Source organism: Lissotriton helveticus, chromosome 2_1 (genome assembly GCF_964261635.1).
Source record: "Lissotriton helveticus chromosome 2_1, aLisHel1.1, whole genome shotgun sequence".
Classification (NCBI taxonomy): domain Eukaryota; kingdom Metazoa; phylum Chordata; class Amphibia; order Caudata; family Salamandridae; genus Lissotriton; species Lissotriton helveticus.
Window position 1 is genome coordinate 42,925,284 of NC_136059.1, and position 20,083 is coordinate 42,945,366.

Consider the following 20,083-nt stretch of genomic DNA (forward strand, 5'->3'; position numbering starts at 1 on the left):
TTGCCAGCCGAGGCAGAGAGACGTGTCCTGACCACTAGAAGCAAGGGCGTGGATTGCACTGGAAAGGGAGATGACACTGCATTAGCTGTCCCTTGTGAGGTGTGCTGTTGTATGGACTGGTCTAAGCCGCTATCCTCTACTAAGGCATGGAGGGCAGAACCTGAAACGAGCTTTAAGCTATTTCTCAAATAAGGTTCTGATCGCCAGTGCCACAGTACACACAGAACCAGCTGATGTGTGAGTTCCTCTCTGTGAGGGGAGCTATCAGTTAATGCCTTCAAGACTCATGTTATGTTCCAGAGAGCCTGACCTGCACATTATACCGAGAGTTAATGGCAGCAAGCTGTCTGCAGCCCACTGGATTCGTTTTTTGTCTTATTAAAAGGTTAAAAACCTTAGAAGGGCTGCCACTACTTTACAATACTACCACAGCATGCCCGCGGCTGGAACCTGTGGTAAATAAATAATTAATTACCGGTACTATTTTTCTATACATTAACCAAAACAGATAGCTCAATAAATAAGAGGCAGGATCCGTGGAATCTGAGTCAGAAATGGCTTTAATCGGATGGCTCGAGCCTAAAGACCATGAAGTGGCATGCAATGGAATAGAATGGCAGCTGCAACGTTTCATCAACATTACATAGTATATATAGGAAAACATTACAATTGCATTGAATACAGTAGGCGTAACAAGTGACAAACGTAAGATAAGAACAAATGGGCATACAAAGAAGGCGTGCACAGGGCGTGCATGTAGACATGTGATGAAAACGTCACAGAAGTGTCATAAATGGGTGGATACATGGAGGGGGCTACCTGAGCAGCTGGAACCTTTAACCTACTGGTGCGCGCAAATGGGCCATGACGTGTAACTAGGGAGAGCTGGGGGCTCTGACTTCTACACTAGAAGAGGAGACTAAAGTCTGGGATGTCAGGACGACATGTGCCTATTACATATCTTGTATCTGGTGTTTGGAGTACATGTTGATTGAATCTAAACGTCATCAGAGCAAAGGCTACTTGACACTAAGGCTGGTGCATGCATATATTCTACGTGTATTGCGTGTGCTATGAATCTTCTATGGATATTAATTCAGTAATTCTCTTGCATGGAGACAGGAAGACTAGACTATAGCTGAAGATGTTTATGCGGATCGTTAGCTTAGGAATGTGAAGCCGGGGAGCTGAACTGATAACTAGAGGCATAACATATTCTTGGCAGACAGGCAGGCAGGCCGGGCACCGCACTGCTTGGCAGAAAGTAAGCGAAGGGTCAGGGATGCGGGAGGGGCTGCATCGCTCCTCGGAGTGGGTTCAGGAGACTGGAGCTTGAATCTGGTGTCCGGGCCCTTTGAGGCCTAGAAACGGGGACATTGTATAATGCATAATGTAAAACGTTGGCAACATAGGTCTAATACTCGTTGCTTTCACGAGGACTGGAAACTGGCATACTAACGTTGGACACAACTATAATTGCGTCTTTATTCGGTCAAGGGGGAACATATGCATATCGATCATGCACATATAACATATAATGGGGAACACGTAGGGACACATGACAAGGCAAAATTCAATTTTCCTCATTCCCTCCTTGTGCCCTACGTTTCCTTCAGGAAACATCAATATTCATGATACCATCTATCTGTTCATATAGCATCATTTGCTCGTCTCGAATTTTCTTGGAACTGGACTTAGGACTAGGAATACAAGAGGTAGCGCACAAGCCGCAAATCGCAGTGCCACATTGTAAACATAAACAACAACTGAATATGATCATTACTACTATACCTAGGAATGACAATACTTTCCATCCCCAGGCAGATATTATATTCCAGAACCAACCGGACCATGTCCAGGTGCCTGGATTCTGGTGTAACTGATGGGCTATTTTATGAAGTCTGGTTATAGCTGAATAAACAGACGGTGCGTTATTAGGAATGAAAATGCAGCAACTAGATCCGATGACTCTACAAGCTCCGCCCCTATCGGCCAGTATGACGTCAAGGACGAGACGATTTTGAAGCACGACAAATCTCATAGCAGATTGCTCTTCAGTTAGGTTACCTAGAGCGGAAGTAGTCTCATTCACTACTGCTTCAAGGGTTCTGGTTAGCTTACTATTCTGGACAGGACCTATGAAGAAAAAGAAACCTTTATTGAAGTCTTGATACTGTTCTAAGGCAGTTTCAGTTTGATCAACAATTGGGGACTCAGTCTCCCTTCTATGTCTAACGTGTACTAGATGTGTATTTCTGTGATAATCGGATGGGGCTAGGAAAACTGGTGGCAGTAAGAAGGCAATGTAACATGTTCCATCCCAATCGAGGGGCAGACGAACATATGCGGTCTGACCACACACAAAATACGAATGACGTGAGGCTTTGAAATTAGATTTCCCACTGTCACTATACTCGACCACAGTAGTACAATCACTATGTCCTAGATGTACTGAACCATTTCTTCTGACACATAATTCGCCTTTCACTGGTAGGACTGTAATAGCAGGCAAATCTGGAGTAGTCTCGGACTGAACATTCAAAACCATGAAATTCGAGGAATAATTACCTAGATCATATACTTCATTTTCTAGATCTAACCCTGTTCTATGGGAAAGTCCTTCCTTGTCTGGGAAACATGTTCTATTCAAAAGGGACTTATCGTCTGAGGAAGACGTTATCGTAAACCATGCTCCACACGAACCATTGTGTGAAAACGGATAGGGAAAAAGTGGCAGAACTCCCTTCGGTGTCTGGAAAGGGGGGAGTCGACCACACACCCAACAATTAGTGGCATTGCTAGTCTGGTGTGAATAGTGTAACATTCGGATAAAAGTATTGTTGCGCATGGCAAATCTGTAGGATAACTCGTGAGGAGGTAGTTCACTAAAAGTGTGCTCTACTGTATCATTAGAAGACAAATGTACATGTGAATCAATAGGAGGAAAATATACATGTAAAACATAACTTATGCATGTAACCGTAAGACTCAGAAATAACAAACAATAATGTGATCACGCATCTACTGCGTAAATTTTTACAATAGCGTATTTTCTTGGAGTTTCGACTAACTCTCTCACTATGGGGGTCTATCTCATACATGTCAGGAACCTAGTCTAACCGCTTCACCCGAGAGGGACTTAGACAATTAAACTGTCTGACTTACTAGACCTCAGTTTTAATTTATACTCCTGCTGCGGAGTTTTCTCTAACAGGGGAAGTTTAGAGTCAGTATCTGGGCAATCCTTGAGAACGGGGCAGTCTTTGAAAAAAGTCTTTGGACGGAGTCCATGAAATCGTTTAACGTGACTGGAATGAATCCAGCCTTTGCGGCCCTCCACCTTGATTGCAGTCCTTGTGGTCATCAGAACAAGCTTCGGTTCTTTCCAGCGGGGCTCCAGCGGACTTGAACGATCAAAATTTCTTATCAACACCAAATCGCCTGGAACGACCTCGTGCGGTTTCACTTGCGTGTTGTCTGGAAAGGCAGCAGCAACCTGTGAACGACAAGAGAGTAGTGCAGACATCAAGGAAGCCAGGTAATCTGTCAGCATATTACTGTCAACATCTGTAATTTTACGTGGCATTGGTGTACCCCACATGTTCGGGGGACGACCGAAAATAACTTCGTAAGGGGACAGACCTGAACGGGAGTGTGCGACCATTCTCATATAAAAAAGGGCGACTGGCAGAGCTACCATCCAATCTACGCCTTTTTCCGCGCAAACCTTGGCAATGCGGATTTTCAGAGTCTGATTATGTCTCTCGACGAGGCCAGCTGCCTCGGGATGTCGTACACAATGGAACTTCCACTGGTAGCCTAACAGAAGAGATACTTGTTTCATGAGTTCGGATGAGAATGGCTGGCCGTTATCTGAATACACGACCCTGGGCAAACCATAGCGGGGAAAGTACTCACGAACCAACTGCCTGGCAGTGGTCGCGGCAGTGTAATCAGGGACGGGATATGCTTCCGTCCATCTGGACAAAGCGCATACAACTACGAGGACATACTTGAAACCTCGACATCGATCCATCTGAATATAATCCATCTGGAGGACTTCAAAAGGGTGGTCAGGAGGGTGGAATCCACCTTGTTCCACCGGAACACCTTTACCTGGATTGAACTGACAACATATCATACAGGTACGTACTTTCTGTTTGGCTGCTGCTCGTAAATGCTTGTTAAACCAAATGTTCTGGATGCTGTCTAACATGGCTTTCTCTCCTAAATGTGCTGGACTATGTGCGGTATTAATAATGACTTGAACCATAGAGTCGGGGAGAAACCATGTGGCTTTTCCCTTCGTCAACCATCCCTGATCTGTCTGGACCCCTCCTTGTTCAGACCATTTCTTGATTTCGTCTGGGGTAGCATGTGTCTGTATGTCTAGTACATCTCGTGTAGGGTCCTTAACTGTCATACAAGTAGTCTGATCTGGAATATCTGTCTTTGTCGTGTTAACTGGAATGTCTGGAGTCTGAGCTGTAAGCTTGGCTGTTTGGTCTGCTAGATCGTTACCTTGGGAAATGGTGTCAGTGGCTTTCATATGTGCTTTGCACTTCATAATGGCAATGGCTTTCGGTAAATGTATTGCTTCTAACAGAGCTTGAATGAGGGGGCCATGCTGAATCTTGGCTCCATGAGAGGTCATGAAACCTCTTTCTTGCCAGAGTACTCCAAAGTCGTGTACCACTCCGAATGCATAACGTGAATCTGTATATATGTTTACTTTCAGGTTCTTGGCTAGTATGCAGGCTTGAGTCAGAGCGATGAGCGCTGCTGCTTGAGCAGACAGGGTGTCAATACGATGTGCTTCTATAACTTCGGTTTCAGTAGTCACTGCATACGCGGCGACTAGTTCTCCTGTACTTGTTCTCATACATGAACCATCCACATAAAGTGTCAGGTCGGGATCAGGTAATGCAATGTCAGTCAAGTCTTGTCTTGGTTTTGTCATGATGTTAATAACTTCCACGCAGTCATGTGTGGCAGAATTCGATGTACTCGAGGGTAACAGTGTAGCAGGATTTAAAACGTTGCAGCGTCTGATTTCTATGTGTGGCTGAAACAGTGTCAGTTCATATCCTGTTAAACGGGCAATTGTCAGGTGCTGAGTCTGTGTTCGGTTTAAAAGAACTTCCACGGAGTGTGGAACTTGTACTGTCAGAGAGTGTCCTAACACTATGGAATCACTTTGTCTGATAGCTAGAGCTGTGGCTGCAACTGACTTGAGGCACGCAGGCAGAGCCTGGGCTACTGGATCTAATGTGCTAGAAAAATAAGCACAAGGCTTGTGTTGTCCTGCTTGATCTTGTGTGAGAACAGATAATGCTGTACCATCACGTTCAGTAACAAAAAGTGTAAAAGGCTTACTGTAGTTTGGTGTCGCTAACACAGGTGCATTACATAAAGCTTTCTTTAACTCGTTAAAAACAAGTGTATGTTCCTGGGTCCAAGGGAGGACAGTCGATGTGGCTGCCTCCTGAGTCGTTAACTGTATCAGTGGTTTGGCTAGATATGCATACTGAGGAATCCATTGTCTGCAGTAAGAGGTGAGGCCGATAAAAGCTCGTACCTCCTTCTGTGTCTTGGGCTGTGGAAGATGTGCTATTAACTGGATACGGTCAGGTGTCAACTGTCTACCCCACTTGGACAGTAAGTGTCCAAGGTATACCACTTGCTGGACACAGAATTGTAGTTTGGAAGGGGACACCTTGTGCCCCATCTCGGCCAGAAAATACAAAACTGTAAGTGACGCACGTTCGCAGTCACGTTCTGTACGGGCTCAGTTGGCATGTGAATACTATCTAGTTGTCTTTTAAGTGCTTGACTGTAAATACTAGGACTTTCTGTGAAACCTTGAGGAGCTCGTGTGAATTTATAGCTTCTTCCATTTAAACAGAATCCGAAAAGGAACTGGCTGTCTGGATGAATGGGGACACTAAAGAATGCGTTCTTGAGATCAATAACTGTAAAGAACGTAGCTTCAGAATCAATGGCTGTCAATAGGGAAGAGATATCTGGAACCACAGGGTACTGGGGTATGATACATTTATTAAGTTCTCGAAGGTCAATCACTAATCGATAAACTGGAGGTGCATTTGGATCAGTACGCTTAAGAATCGGAATGATAGGAGAATTACATACATTGGAGTCAGTTTCTACAACCACTCCTTGAGCAATGAGTTCGTCAATAATTTTCGATAAGGCTGCTACAGCCTCGGGTGGCAATTTGTACTGTCGGATTCGTGGTAATACAACACCTTGTTTCAGAGTGACACGATAGGGTGTAATGTGCATACAACCTACATCAGTTGGACCTTGCGCCCATAAATGCTGTGGTACATTCAGTAATCTTGGATCAAAATCTCGTAACACATAATGACCTTTAAAATCACGTAAAAACAATCTCACACCTTCTGGGGAACAGCATATGACTGCACCTAACTCTTTCAATGTTTTAATACCTAGTAAATTTTCAGGACAAGATTTCGTAAGTAACAAGTCTGTAGTTCGGGACAATGGACCAACTTCTAGGGAAACTGGTTTCGATATTTCGTTAACAATAGGCTTTCCTGAAAATCCCAGGGAAACGTTTCTTGAGCCTGAGAGTGGAGCCCCTGGAACCTCGTCATGACTGATGGTAGTCCTACTTGCCCCTGTATCAATCAGAAACTTTCTGTCTTTCCCTAATACTTGACTGTGTACATAGGGACCCTCTTGATCTACAGGAACCTCGATGAGGGGCAAGCCAACCTCCCTCTCTAGGCTGTTTCATGAATACTGCTGATATTCTGGATAATCTGACTGTGCGTACTGGTACATCTGTTGTGTAACGTGTTGTGTGGCAGCTATAGGCTGCGGTCCGGTAACTGTCTGTTGTGCGTTCTGCGGTGACTGGGAATTCTGCGGAACCTGTTCTTGTCTAGGAGGACGTGGTCTCTCTTTCGTTTTACCTGTAGCTATGTTGTGTTTCAGAACTGCGCATTCGTTTATATAATGACCTGGCTGTTTACAGTAATTGCAGGTCCCTTTAACAGGAGCTGCAGAATGATTAGTCTGGTTCGGACCCCTCTTCTGACTATCTGGTTGAACAGACTGTGCAACTAGTACTTTCATTTTCGTGTCTTTCATTCGTCTCCTTTCGTGTTCTTGCTCTTCCCTAATTCTGTTCTGGTGATATTGTAGCATCTGGAGCATTTGAGATGGGGTATTAGCTTGCCAAGTACTCTCGACTTTCAATACTCTATTCTTAACTTGCGGTAAAGAATTCTCAACTAGTTTAGTAACAAAAAGATGTGGATACGATTCACTAATTGTTTTCAGACCGCTATTAATAATGAAACATTTCTCAAATCTGGAATAAAAATCACTAGTGTCTTCGTCTTGTTTCTGTTTACAGGCTGAGATGGCATCCCAATCTTCCTCTTTCATGGCTAGTAATCTTGGCAAGACCTGTATTAACAGTTCGGGCAACTCTTTGGCTTTATCCCCTAGACCAGTACCTGGGACTCGTGCATTATCTTCAGTTTCTAACGCGGTCCAATCTATCTTTTTCTCTCCCACCTCCCATTCTTTTTCTTTAAGTTTTTCATATATGCCCGCAGGCAACAGGACCTTTAACATTTTGATGATATCAGGATACGTGTATTCTCCCATACGGAGCATGTCTTTTAATTCTCGATGGAACCCTGCTGGATCTTTATCGTGACAGGGTATTAACTTTTTCATTTCTAGTAGTTCTATTTTCGTGATAGGGGTGTAAACAAATACTCGTTCAAGGTTACCTCCCTCTCCCTTAACTGGATGCACTTCTCGTAACGGATTCTGTCTGTCTATGTAGAACGGAGGTGAAACTGGAACAAAATGCGGAGTCAAGAACGTTCTGTATTTGTGGCGCTGTTCTAAAATGACACTAATTAAATCGGTACCTAGACCTTTCCATCTGTTTAGGAGTAACTCGTTCAATACAGTATATAAGGGACCTGGGTCAGAATGCTGACTCTCGTACAGTGTGATGAGGTGCTGGACCATATACATACCCACCAGTCGCTGCTCGCCTGGGGGCAGTTTCAGAAACATTTGGGCCACTACTTCGTCTGGAAACGTGGCAGAATCACTAACCCATCGGACTGCTGATCGGGCTAGTTCTTGTTCATGCATGGTACTAAGTTCATGGTAACCTATTCGTAATTTCAGAACTTTATCGGTAGCCTGGAATACTTGTTCAAGAGAACACTGTTCTGGTACGGGAGGAGGAAAAGCTTTCTTGTAATCTAGGCATGTGTGTCTATCGGAAAGTCTCGTTCTACCTACATACGCTATTCTGCTGGGATTCTCGGTGTCTACATCTTCGTCTGACGAATCATTCTCTTTGTCTGCTACTATTCTTGCTTTCTCTTTTTGGTGTATATCTATAATTTCTTTCCGGATCTTTCTGTACATAGTTTCTATACTATTTTGTGTCTTGTGTTTTCCGTCTGCTATATTGTCACTCCATTTTGTCAGGACTTTCATCTCTTCTGGGCTTTTATCAGGATGATCCTGTTCTCTTATTAAACAATTTATCAGAAATTGCAAAATCATGCCTTGAATCTCGACTTTCCTGTGTGCCATAGCTTCGTGAATACTTCCTGGGTTCTCCCCTGTTCGGATAAAATGATATATTCTGTCTAAATGTTCTTTCATATCTGATATGGTAATCAAGAAGTTTGCAACTCGTCGTAAACGTACGGAGTATAATATCATGTGATCTTCGCCTGGCACTGAATCATATCTACAATCAGTAAGGAACTTCCTGAGTGCTTCATACGTAGCCACTTTTGGCGTACGCTGTAATGCGGCATCTCTCAGCGTCATTCGCTTTGTTTGAGGCGGGGTGGTAGGAGCACCTCCCCCTGCCCCTCCTGAACTGGAATCGTCAATTAATACTGGATGTGCGGCTGCTGGTAACATGACTGGTACAGTAGGGATACGTAATGTGGGTTGATCCTGGGGGACTGGCGCATGGACAGGACCAACGACTGGAGGCACAGGAATTACATTATTAACAGGGGGCTGGACTTGAACTTGAACTGGCGGGATAGGATCTGTATTAGCATATTCTGGGACAGTGTCGTCTAAATAGGAAGAAAGAAAAATTTCAGCTGCAGTCGGTTTATGACGCAATTTAGTCGGAACCAAGGGTGGCGGTAAATTATGGAGTGCTTCCGGGGTCGCCTTCGGCAAACCCTCGGCGAGAAGAGGATACATACCCTTAATAAGGGCATTTCTCTGTCTGTCTGACTGTTCTGCTCTAACTCGTTCACCTTCTTCGATTAATTCCCTTTCTTGGGCTTTTTCTGAGGATTCCCTACTTAATTCTGCTTTTCTGAATTCTTTCTCGGTTCTTCTGTGAGATTCTTTACGCCATAACTCTATGGCATCTTTCTGGGACTGTCTGGCTTTCTTTTTCCATAATGCTTCTTCTACTCTCATGATGCACTCGGCATCCCATGTACCTGAAACAGGCCATCTATATTTCTCTTCAAGATGCTTAGTATAATCAACCCATAAATCTAGATACAGTATGGCATCTAAGCCATGCTTATGATACATGAAATGTCCAGGACTGTCCCGTGGAGGGACAGGAACTGATTCTTCGAGTAACCCTTTTCTGGTTTTTATCTGACGTAATTTCGAAAACAGCTGCATATTTTGACCGTACTTGAACTTGAACACAATACACAATGAACACAGTAATGAATAGCAAAACAATCATTCATACCACGACATCAAGAACACATTAATAACAGTTCAAACAGAATACTACCTGATACATTGGAAACATAATACTTGAATTTCTCGAGAACGGACATACTAGAATTACTGGATGCACTGCTAAAACAGTACAGAACATACCGGTCTCCTAAAGAGACACGTCATACCGTATCCACCTAGGTGAACACGTTGGACCGGATCTGTGTACCCAAACCCGTCGGACCGGGCACAAATTAATGAACACCCGTCTAAATACCCCCAGCAACGGTACTCACCGGGAAGCAAAACTGAAGGCCTCGGACTGGACTGGACTGCTACGACGTCTGGTTACTGCTACGCACTACGCATGCGCTTCGGGCTTCGGTTACAGGTGGGCCTCCGGATACCTCGGACCTTGCTCTCTCGGCTTGGGCTCTGGTCGGAACGACCCGTCTTCCTCACCGCCTCGTCTGGATGCCGGACCGCAGTCTCCGTCTCCTCCGTGGGCCTGAGGGAGACTTGAAGCAGAAATATCTGCACGTGCACGGTAGAGGTTCCGTCACGGCTGTAGAAGGGTCAGGGGGCCTGCGTTACATCGCCGGCGCGTGGGGAAGGGGCTCGTCCCTATTCGGGTGCCATTTATGTGGTAAATAAATAATTAATTACCGGTACTATTTTTCTATACATTAACCAAAACAGATAGCTCAATAAATAAGAGGCAGGATCCGTGGAATCTGAGTCAGAAATGGCTTTAATTGGATGGCTCGAGCCTTAAGACCATGAAGTGGCATGCAATGGAATAGAATGGCAGCTGCAACGTTTCATCAACATTACATAGTATATATAGGAAAACATTACAATTGCATTGAATACAGTAGGCGTAACAAGTGACAAACGTAAGATAAGAACAAATGGGCGTACAAAGAAGGCGTGCACAGGGCGTGCACGTAGACATGTGATGAAAACGTCACAGAAGTGTCATAAATGGGTGGATACATGGAGGGGGCTACCTGAGCAGCTGGAACCTTTAACATACTGGTGCGCGCAAACGGGCCATGACGTGTAACTAGGGAGAGCTGGGGGCTCTGACTTCTACACTAGAAGAGGAGACTAAAGTCTGGGATGTCAGGACGACATGTGCCTATTACATATCTGGTATCTGGTGTTTGGAGTACATGTTGATTGAATCTAAACGTCATCAGAGCAAAGGCTACTTGACACTAAGGCTGGTGCATGCATATATTCTACGTGTATTGCGTGTGCTATGAATCTTCTATGGATATTAATTCAGTAATTCTCTTGCATGGAGACAGGAAGACTAGACTATAGCTGAAGATGTTTATGCGGATCGTTAGCTTAGGAATGTGAAGCCGGGGAGCTGAACTGATAACTAGAGGCATAACATATTCTTGGCAGACAGGCAGGCAGGCCGGGCACCGCACTGCTTGGCAGAAAGTAAGCGAAGGGTCAGGGATGCGGGAGGGGCTGCATCGCTCCTCGGAGTGGGTTCAGGAGACTGGAGCTTGAATCTGGTGTCCGGGCCCTTTGAGGCCTAGAAACGGGGACAACTCGTTGAATTAACGTGCATAATGTAAAACGTTGGCAACATAGGCCTAATACTCGTTGCTTTCACGAGGACTGGAAACTGGCATACTAACGTTGGACACAACTATAATTGCGTCTTTATTCGGTCAAGGGGGAACATATGCATATCGATCATGCACATATAACATATAATGGGGAACACGTAGGGACACATGACAAGGCAAAATTAAATTTTCCTCAAACCGTTCTGCGAATACACGCACTATGGTCAGACTCTAACTAACACACAATCACTTGGCTGGACTAGTTTGTACCAAATAGATAAAGTGGTTTTGATGTTTTCATATCCAGTGGGTTGGTCCACCAGCCGGTAGGAGGGGAGTCCTTATTGTTCTTTGTTAAATAATAAAGTTTATGAGCATATACATCCGACTAAACACATGTACAGGACACAATACCTTTCTATTCACGACATTCGAATAGGTGATAGAGCAGGTACCTTCAGGGCATCCTTGTTTGCAAAGCAGGTGGTCCCTCCAAGGCACATAGGTAGCCAGATGTCGAAGAACTGTGCAGCCAAATGGCTCAGTGGCAGGAAACTCACATGAATCTCCCTTTCTCGCAATCCCGAATATGTGCTAAACATGTTCGCCAACCATGTGATCTACAGGTGCAAAGAAAATGAGAAAGGCAAATTGAGTACCTAAAGATTTTGCAGGATCAAAATATCAAGAATGTCAAAAGTGTCCTTCAGCTGGAGTAATAAGAGGTCACTAAGCACTGTCAGTAACAGTGATTTGGAATGGCGAGTGTCTTCTTCTCCCTGTCATTCCCCATCTCTCTATCTCTCCCTCTCAGTTGCTATTACACCCTGAACACAGAAAACCAAACAGAAAAAAGACAAAGACACAGAAAACCTTACCGGAAGAAAGGAAACAAATAGGATTAGCAAGAGTTAAAGAGTGTCCTGTATGTTATACAGCTGTGTTCCCCAGCTTTCATGTATCACAACTTTTGATTTTTGGCCCTGGCGTCACTTATATTAAGGCCTGTCCCTGTCCACCATGCAAGCCCTCATTGGCTGACAGTGGACTATCGCCCCGTCCCGGAGTGGCAGCAATGTACATTGATTTGATAATCCATCCAACTAGACCTTTTTAGGTTTTGCTTGCACAGCACTTGCGCTGTGCTTGAGAAATCTATTGTTTTTTTATCTGAACTTAAAAGGGATTTACATCCCACCTCCTCTCTTTCCTGGCTTCTCATTGGTTCCTCTGCGTGCCACTTACCTTTCCTCCATTCCTATTGGCTGTAGCATATTTTCCTGCATTTATCAATGCTTGTTTCTTGACTGCTTCTCTTATCAGTTTCCCACCACCAAAATACTGTGAACATCCGCTTTGGTGGCAATATATTTTCATAAACTTTTGCAGCATATTTTTATTACAATTTATCACCCAGAAAGATTAAGTGATTTTCATAGAATCACAGAATGTTGCAGGGCACCACCGCGACTCGAACCAGGATCCCCAGCTCTAGAGTCAGCAGCTCTGGCCACTGTGCCACATCCTCTCCACTCCCGGACTATCTGTCAGGGAGATCTTTCCTTCTCTCATTCGATGATTGATGAAAACACCTCTTTATTAATTTCATAGGTGAAGCCGATGTATTACTAATGCTTGTTATGTGTGTCACTGAGGTGGAGCCCAGCTGTCCCACCCATGTAAAGCTCTACTTCACAACGCTTACCCCGTCCCTTGCACTAACATCCTGAGTGTGTGTTATACATGTTTATGCATGTGGCCTGTGTGGTACATGCATGGTGTATGAGTGTACTACAGTAGGGGAGGCAGTTGGGACCCATATTGGATGCCCTGCTCTGGCTTTGGACAAGAGGGAGTCAAGAGTTGTGTCCCCAGAGAGTTGATGTGCATTGCTCACATACCTGACGCTGGAGGGAGGAGACCCAGATACTGAAGTGAGGGGAGTGGAGTCACGACTCATTTAGATATTCAATTAGGCATTTTGCGTAGTGAGGAACTACTGATTAGTCTGCTTGAACACTGCCATTTGGAGGATGGTCTTCTTGAGGAGTAGAACTGATGTGCAAGACGAGGAAACCTTCAGGTGAGGCCTGCTATTTTGTCTTTCACTCATTTATCATTTAATGGGCTGTCAACAGCGAGGGCAAAAACCTCACACATCTTTGTTTGGCTGTTGTGGCTGCTCCAGGTTGTCGACTATCCTGCTCTGAGAAGCATTGCTGTACACAAAGGCTGTCTCCCGAGATAACACCTTCAAAAGGACACTCGTAAGAGATCCACTGGAAATCGGTTCTACAGTTACAGACAGTAAATACTTATCTCCTGTGTGAAATATGTAATAGCGGTGGGAGCTCACTACCTACTTGCCGTTCCAGTTCTAAGTCCATTTGTGGCCAAGAAAGGGAGTGCTTGTGGAGCACTTATAAGAGTGAACCATACAGTAAAAACAGGAGTTTATCTTCCACATGTTTCTGCACAGGAATTCATGGACCAAGTTCAACAAAGAGATGAACAGTTAGAATCTCAGGTAATTAATTTGATGGCATCTCAACATGATACCAACGAGTATTGGTATTCTCGTCGCGGAGAACTTAAATGTATGTTAAGAATATTAGGTACTCCTACATCGTTTATGACACTTAGCTGTGCTGAGTATGCATGGGACGAATTACTTGAATTTCTACGACAAGCACATTCAAATGTTAAAAATATTGAATTGAAGACAGCTGGAGAACTCTGTTCCTTGGATCCTGTAAATGTCTGTAGGTATTTTAACCATTGGTTTTCAAGCTATGATGTCATTTATCTGCAATAAAAATATTCTTCCTATTGGAGAAGTTACTGATTTCTTTTGGCAAAAAGAGTACCAAGCCAGAGGTGCTCTTCGTATTCACATGCTATCATGGATCAACAATGCTCCAAAATTCAGAACTGATACTGATGAAACTGTTTTGTCTTTCATCGAACAGTGTGTTCCCTGTGCAACTCCAAGAGAAAGAGGAGAAAAAAGTATAGACAACAAGTTTTAGTCAAAGGGAAATTTTATACAAAATGTTGTTTTGGATTCCCAATCCTAATAATTTCTAAAGGATGAGTAAATAGTTTTATGTCAGCAGTAAGGCATACAATAACTCAGAAATCTCTGAAGAACACATACAAGGTAAAAAGGACACAAGATTCAAAGTATATTAATGACTACAATCCAGTGATTTTGGAAATGTGGAATGCAAACATGGATATTCAGTATTTTGCAAATAATTTATTTGCAGTTGCTCACTATGTTACATCATATATAACCACATCTGAAAAGACAGAGATGAAAGAAATGTGGGTAGAAATTTTACAAGGAAAGTGTCTTAGTAAGAAATTGTACAGCTTTCCCATCGTGAGATGTATCCTATTAATGTTCGGGTCTGTTGAGCTCTGCGAGGTTATATTCAAAGTCAAGAGGAATCATTTGGGTAAGTCAAGGTATTGCGGCACACAAAACAGAGTATTGAAAACATTTCAGGAGATTGAATACTTAACAGTAAATGAACCAGAAAGTAGTGATATTTTTAAAACTAATATATTGGATACATACTATCCCAAAAGCGGTTCACATCTCGAAAATCTATGTCTGTAAGATATGCTTCAACATTACAGCTTTAAAAGAAAAGTTAAAGAAAATATAAAAGGAGAAAAATAGGCAATAATTGGATGTGATGGAAGTTTTGTAAAACATGCCAAAGTAAATCTTATTAACCACAGAAATCTCAGCTGCGAAAGTTTAGATAAGAGGGAATTTTTCTATTTAGCACTTCTACAAATGTTTAAGTCTTAGCGTAGTGAGACGGAATTACTTGGACATTTTGACTGCTATGAACATTCTTTTAATGCATGTAAAGATACAAATCAATGCACACTTTACCCTACATATCTACAAATGTTAAATGAAGAGCTTGAACAAAAAGTACAATTACAGCTGAAAGAGCTAGAGACATTTCTCAATACAGTCAAAGATCTGTTCCACTAAGTCAAGATCCACTGGGACAACCAATTATCAAAAATGAAGCAGCAAAAGCCATGAATGAGGTGGATACTGCAATGCAACAAGCACAACAAGATATTACACTGTTGTAAAACTTAGAAGAACAACTAAATATTAAACAGAAAGAAATCTATCTACAAGTGAAAGAACAGATACAACATGGTTTGCTACATGAAAAAAAAGAATGCCAATGTTCATCATTTAAACCTATTCTAATGTACATCAGTGATCAAGCTGGAACAGGGAAACGTTTCTTAGTTAATGTTTTGACCAGTTATCTACAGATAACTACATTATCACATTTATCCAACTGGATTAGCTGCACACAACATTAAAGAGATTAATTAGACTGATTTGCATGTAGCCATGTCTGAACTGGGGTGGCAGAGTGGGCTAAAGAACGGTGATGGATCAAACCCAGATCTTTTGACTGGGTGTGAGTGTTTGATTGGTTCAGATGCTCCGTCCATCACCACGCCCTTTTGTACCGCTATAGTGTGCCTAATGCCTACACTGCAAGAGGGTTCTACATTTAATCAGGAATTTTTTAAACTGGAAAATCAAGAAATAGTGGAAATTGAATCGCTTTATAAAATTGAACACCAGGGTGTGATTCTTTTTCTTACAGAGAACCTACAGGCTAGATTGGATTCTTTGTAAAAGTCTGTATCTTAAACTTCAGGCTTAGAAAAGACTTTACATGTTTGTATAAACTGTCGGGTAATTTACGGCGTAATTTGAATGTAGAAGAAGTTTTAGTAAATGGAGCAATGGGGAAAGTGATTGATTTTGTGAAATTTCAGAACAGAGATGGAATAGAATTTTTCATAATAAAATTTGATCAAATTAAAGAAGTAAGACAAATTTGGCATTGCGTTGTACGTTTTTTACATGAAAAAGATATGTATGTTTGTAGAAAACAGTTTCCTCTGTCCTTAGCATAGGCAGTACTATTCATAAATCTCAAGGTTTAAGTATAGACAGTGCTTTTGTAAATATCGGAAGTGTTCAAAGAGGGAATGGCATATGTTGCATTATCTCGAGTTAGAACATTATCTGGTCTGTATTTGATAGATTTCGATGACAAAATGGTTAGTGCTGATTCAAATTGTGTAAGAGAGTATAATTGTTTTGGAAGACTTTATGTTCCTAATTTAGGTGAATATCCCATGTATGAGAAACGCATACTCTATTCAAAAAGGAAATATGTCAAAGATGAAATTGAGGTTTAAAACAAAAACAAATGAAGAGAAACTTGTAGGTGTAAAGAAATAGAACATGGAAACTGTTGACGAGATTCTAAGATAACCGCTTTAAAATAAAAATAGTTCAGGTATCAACTGCTATGCTATTGCGATTTTGAATGTTGTGTTTTATCTAGAAGAGCTTCATTGTGAAATCATGGGAAATCATAAAAAAAATCGGTTCTTTATTACATAATGTGTTTCAACAGTTGGTAACTGACAGAAGTAAAATTCATACTGCTTTTGGGATTAAGCATCTTTTGGAAATACGCACAGGTTCATAACCATTTACTCTAAATGTACAACAAGATGCACAAGAATTTCTAAGGCTTATGCTTGCATTATTAGAAGATGAAGGAATACAGATTAAAACGTTTTTTGGGCTAAGTTATAGATAGGATCATAAATGTGAAGAGTGTTCATTTACTTTCACCACTGAGATACAAACAGAACAATTAATATACTTGACGATTCCAGACTGTAAATCAGTACTTTTAACAGATTGATAAAAACAGCCAATCAGGGCATGAAGTGTTCGCATTGTAGATCAGAGATGTTGTCTACATTACATATAGAAAGATTTGGAAAATATTTCATTTTAATGGTACAATGTTGTAGAGCAAATGGAAGAAAATTGGAAACAAAAATTAAATTTTTTAATGCAAATCAAATATGTATTTCAAAAAGAACTTTTATAGCAGTGACTATTATTTTCCATGATGGACTTACTACATCTTGACACTGTACTTTGTATTTAAAGTGTAATAAAGGATGGACACATTGCAATGAGGCCCACTTAGAATTCAAACCTAGATTGCCTTATGAATTACCAAATTCATATTTGATATTTTAGAAGCTAAAGTTTTGAGTATATCATTCGTATATCATTCGGCCAATTGGAAAGATGTGAACAGAAACTAAACGGGAATGCAAACTATTAGTATTTATAATTAGTATTTGGATTATTATTTGTGGTAATTGATATTGGATTTGGAAAGTTCTGTTGAGAAGGAAATAGTTTATATGTTTGTTGTCTATTTTGTACCAGATGTAAAAAAAAGTCTATATTTTGGCAAATGTATATGAGATCAATAAAGTTAATGTAGAAGAAGGAAGTAATTAACAAAATGTACATAAAAAGTACATAGCTACACATATTAAATATGATGCTTTATGATGATCTGTTTTTTTTCTACGATCAACTAGATTGTTTTTTCCCCGCTATACAATGATGATACCACATTAAAAACTCACTGTCTGGTTAAGTTAAGTGGAATCTGAGAACAGCAAATAAGGGAATCTAAAATTTTTATTTCATTGGAAATGTATGTAGAGTTGCTGAAAATATAATCTTACAATTTCAGTAATATATTATCATTAAATACGTTTTTCTTCTTCTTTATAGTAGGTACTGTTCAAGTTTGCGAAGAGTTTTAATACTGTTTATGACAACACCACTCAAAAATATTTCTACTGAGTAATGTATCTAAATTATTTAAAAGGTAAGAACACATATTATAATATGCATCATAGCGTCAAAAAAATTTAAAATTTAATTATATGTTATTTATTTCTAATATAAATAATGTTGAACCTTTAGACTACTTAAACATGTTCATTATGTTGTTGATGTAATCAAGGAGGCAGTTATCCTCACATGTAAACACTACCAATGTGGGAGAGGTGTGGCGCCGCGGCCAGGGCGACTGACGCTGGAATCTGGGGACCACAGTTCGATCCCCGGCTCCGGCGGCAGGTCAGCCCAGCACCATGTGACTCTGGGCAATAGCTCGCTTAATCTTCCCGACGGCCCCCAGCGCCTAGAGACCCAAACGGGTGATTGTGCGCTTTACAAATGTGGACTTTACTTTACCAATAGACGTATGCATTATTGTAGTAATAGCAAAACACAGTGATTAGCTTTGCATTCTTTCTTTTACATAGGCACTACCCATGGATAAGTATGGGCGAAATTTGTGGATCTGCGGTCTGCGAATTCGCAAAATAATCCGCAAGATCGCGGATTTTCCCGCGAACTCGCGGATTTTTGGGTGATTTGCATAACCTTTTACTGGAGTGCTTTCTACTGGCTAATCCAGTAAGTGCTACCTCGTTGGGTAAATGTATAATGCTTTCCCTCCACTACAGCTGCGTAAAGTGCCAGAAGAGTTGTCTTCAGTGACCGTGTGTGTTACTATGCCATTGCGCCGAAGGGTGAGGGGGTCCCTTGAGTGAGCTATCCATCATAGTGTGTAAATGGCGGGAAGACGGTGCACACTGCTAGTGTGTGGGGCGGGGACAAATGGGCGGGCTTCTATGCTAGTTCACATGCCTCTTGTGTGTATAAAAGGTCAGAGACTGATCAGAGCAGCAGACGAGGAGAAATAAGCTCCTGGTCACAGGAACTGCACAGGGATTGCGCTCGTGAAAGTGAAGGATGCACTTTGCTTCCTTCACTTTCAGGAGCGCAATCCCTGTGCAGTTCCTGTGACCAGGAGCTTCTTTCTCCTCGTCTGCTGCTCTGATCGGTCTCTGACCTTTTATACACACAAGAGGCATGTGAACTCGCTTAGAAGCCCCTCCCCCCGTTTGGTCCGCACAGTCAGAAACGGTTGATATGGGGAGAAAGCACACCTGCCCAGCCTCAACAAATCTGTTTTTGGGATGATGAATGCGTTACTGAATTTGAGCATCAACTCGGGCACCTGCTTTATTTATATCTGTAAGTGCTTCCTGTGGAGGTTTCATTTTTGTGACAGGAGCATCGTGCCAGAATGAACCCTGCCCTTCATATTTATCCAAGAAGACGCCATAGTTTTGTGCGATACCCCATCTCAACTGGAGTACTTCTACTGGCTAATCAGAAAGTGCTACCTTGTTTGGTAAATGTATAGTGCTTTTCCTACACTACAGCTGCGTAAAGTGCCAGAATAGATGTCTCCAGTGACCATGTGTGTGTTACTATGCCATTGCGCCGAAGGGCGCAGGGGTCCCTTGAGTGAGCTGGCCATAAAAAAAATCCACCTGCTCCCGAATTTGCGAATTTTCGGCAATTTCGTGAGATTTGCAGAGAGCGAAATTGCCGAAAATCCACAAATTTCGCGAGTGTAACGGAGTTTTGGCCCATGCTTACCCATGGAATCATTCAATTACCCAGGCAGTACCCATGCACTCATCCATTCACCCCAGGCACCAACTGTACAGTGATCCAATGATGCAGGCATTAGCCTTGCACTCATCCATTCCCTTAAGCAGTACACATGCACTCATGCAATGGCCCAGTCATTACTCTTGCAGACATCTTTTTACTCAGATACTAGCCATGCACTGATCTAATCACCCAGAAATACTGTTGCACTCATTAAGTGACTCAGGCACTACTCATTCACTCATCCAATCACCGAGACAGTATCTCTGCACTTATGCAATCACCCAGGGACTACCCATGCACTCATGCCATCACTCTGGCACTATTCTTG

The 20,083-nt window shown here is 42.1% G+C and overlaps 1 protein-coding gene across 1 annotated transcript in view; it reads right to left on the bottom strand.

Moving 5' to 3' along the window:
* Positions 1-20,083, bottom strand: part of LOC144817688 (long-chain-fatty-acid--CoA ligase ACSBG2-like) — a 614,824-nt gene that overhangs the window by 287,622 nt on the left and 307,119 nt on the right. Inside the window, exon 7 of the mRNA XM_078674435.1 lies at positions 11,786-11,950. Coding sequence (XP_078530561.1) covers positions 11,786-11,950 — 165 coding nt within the window. The remainder of the gene's footprint in view (positions 1-11,785; positions 11,951-20,083) is intronic.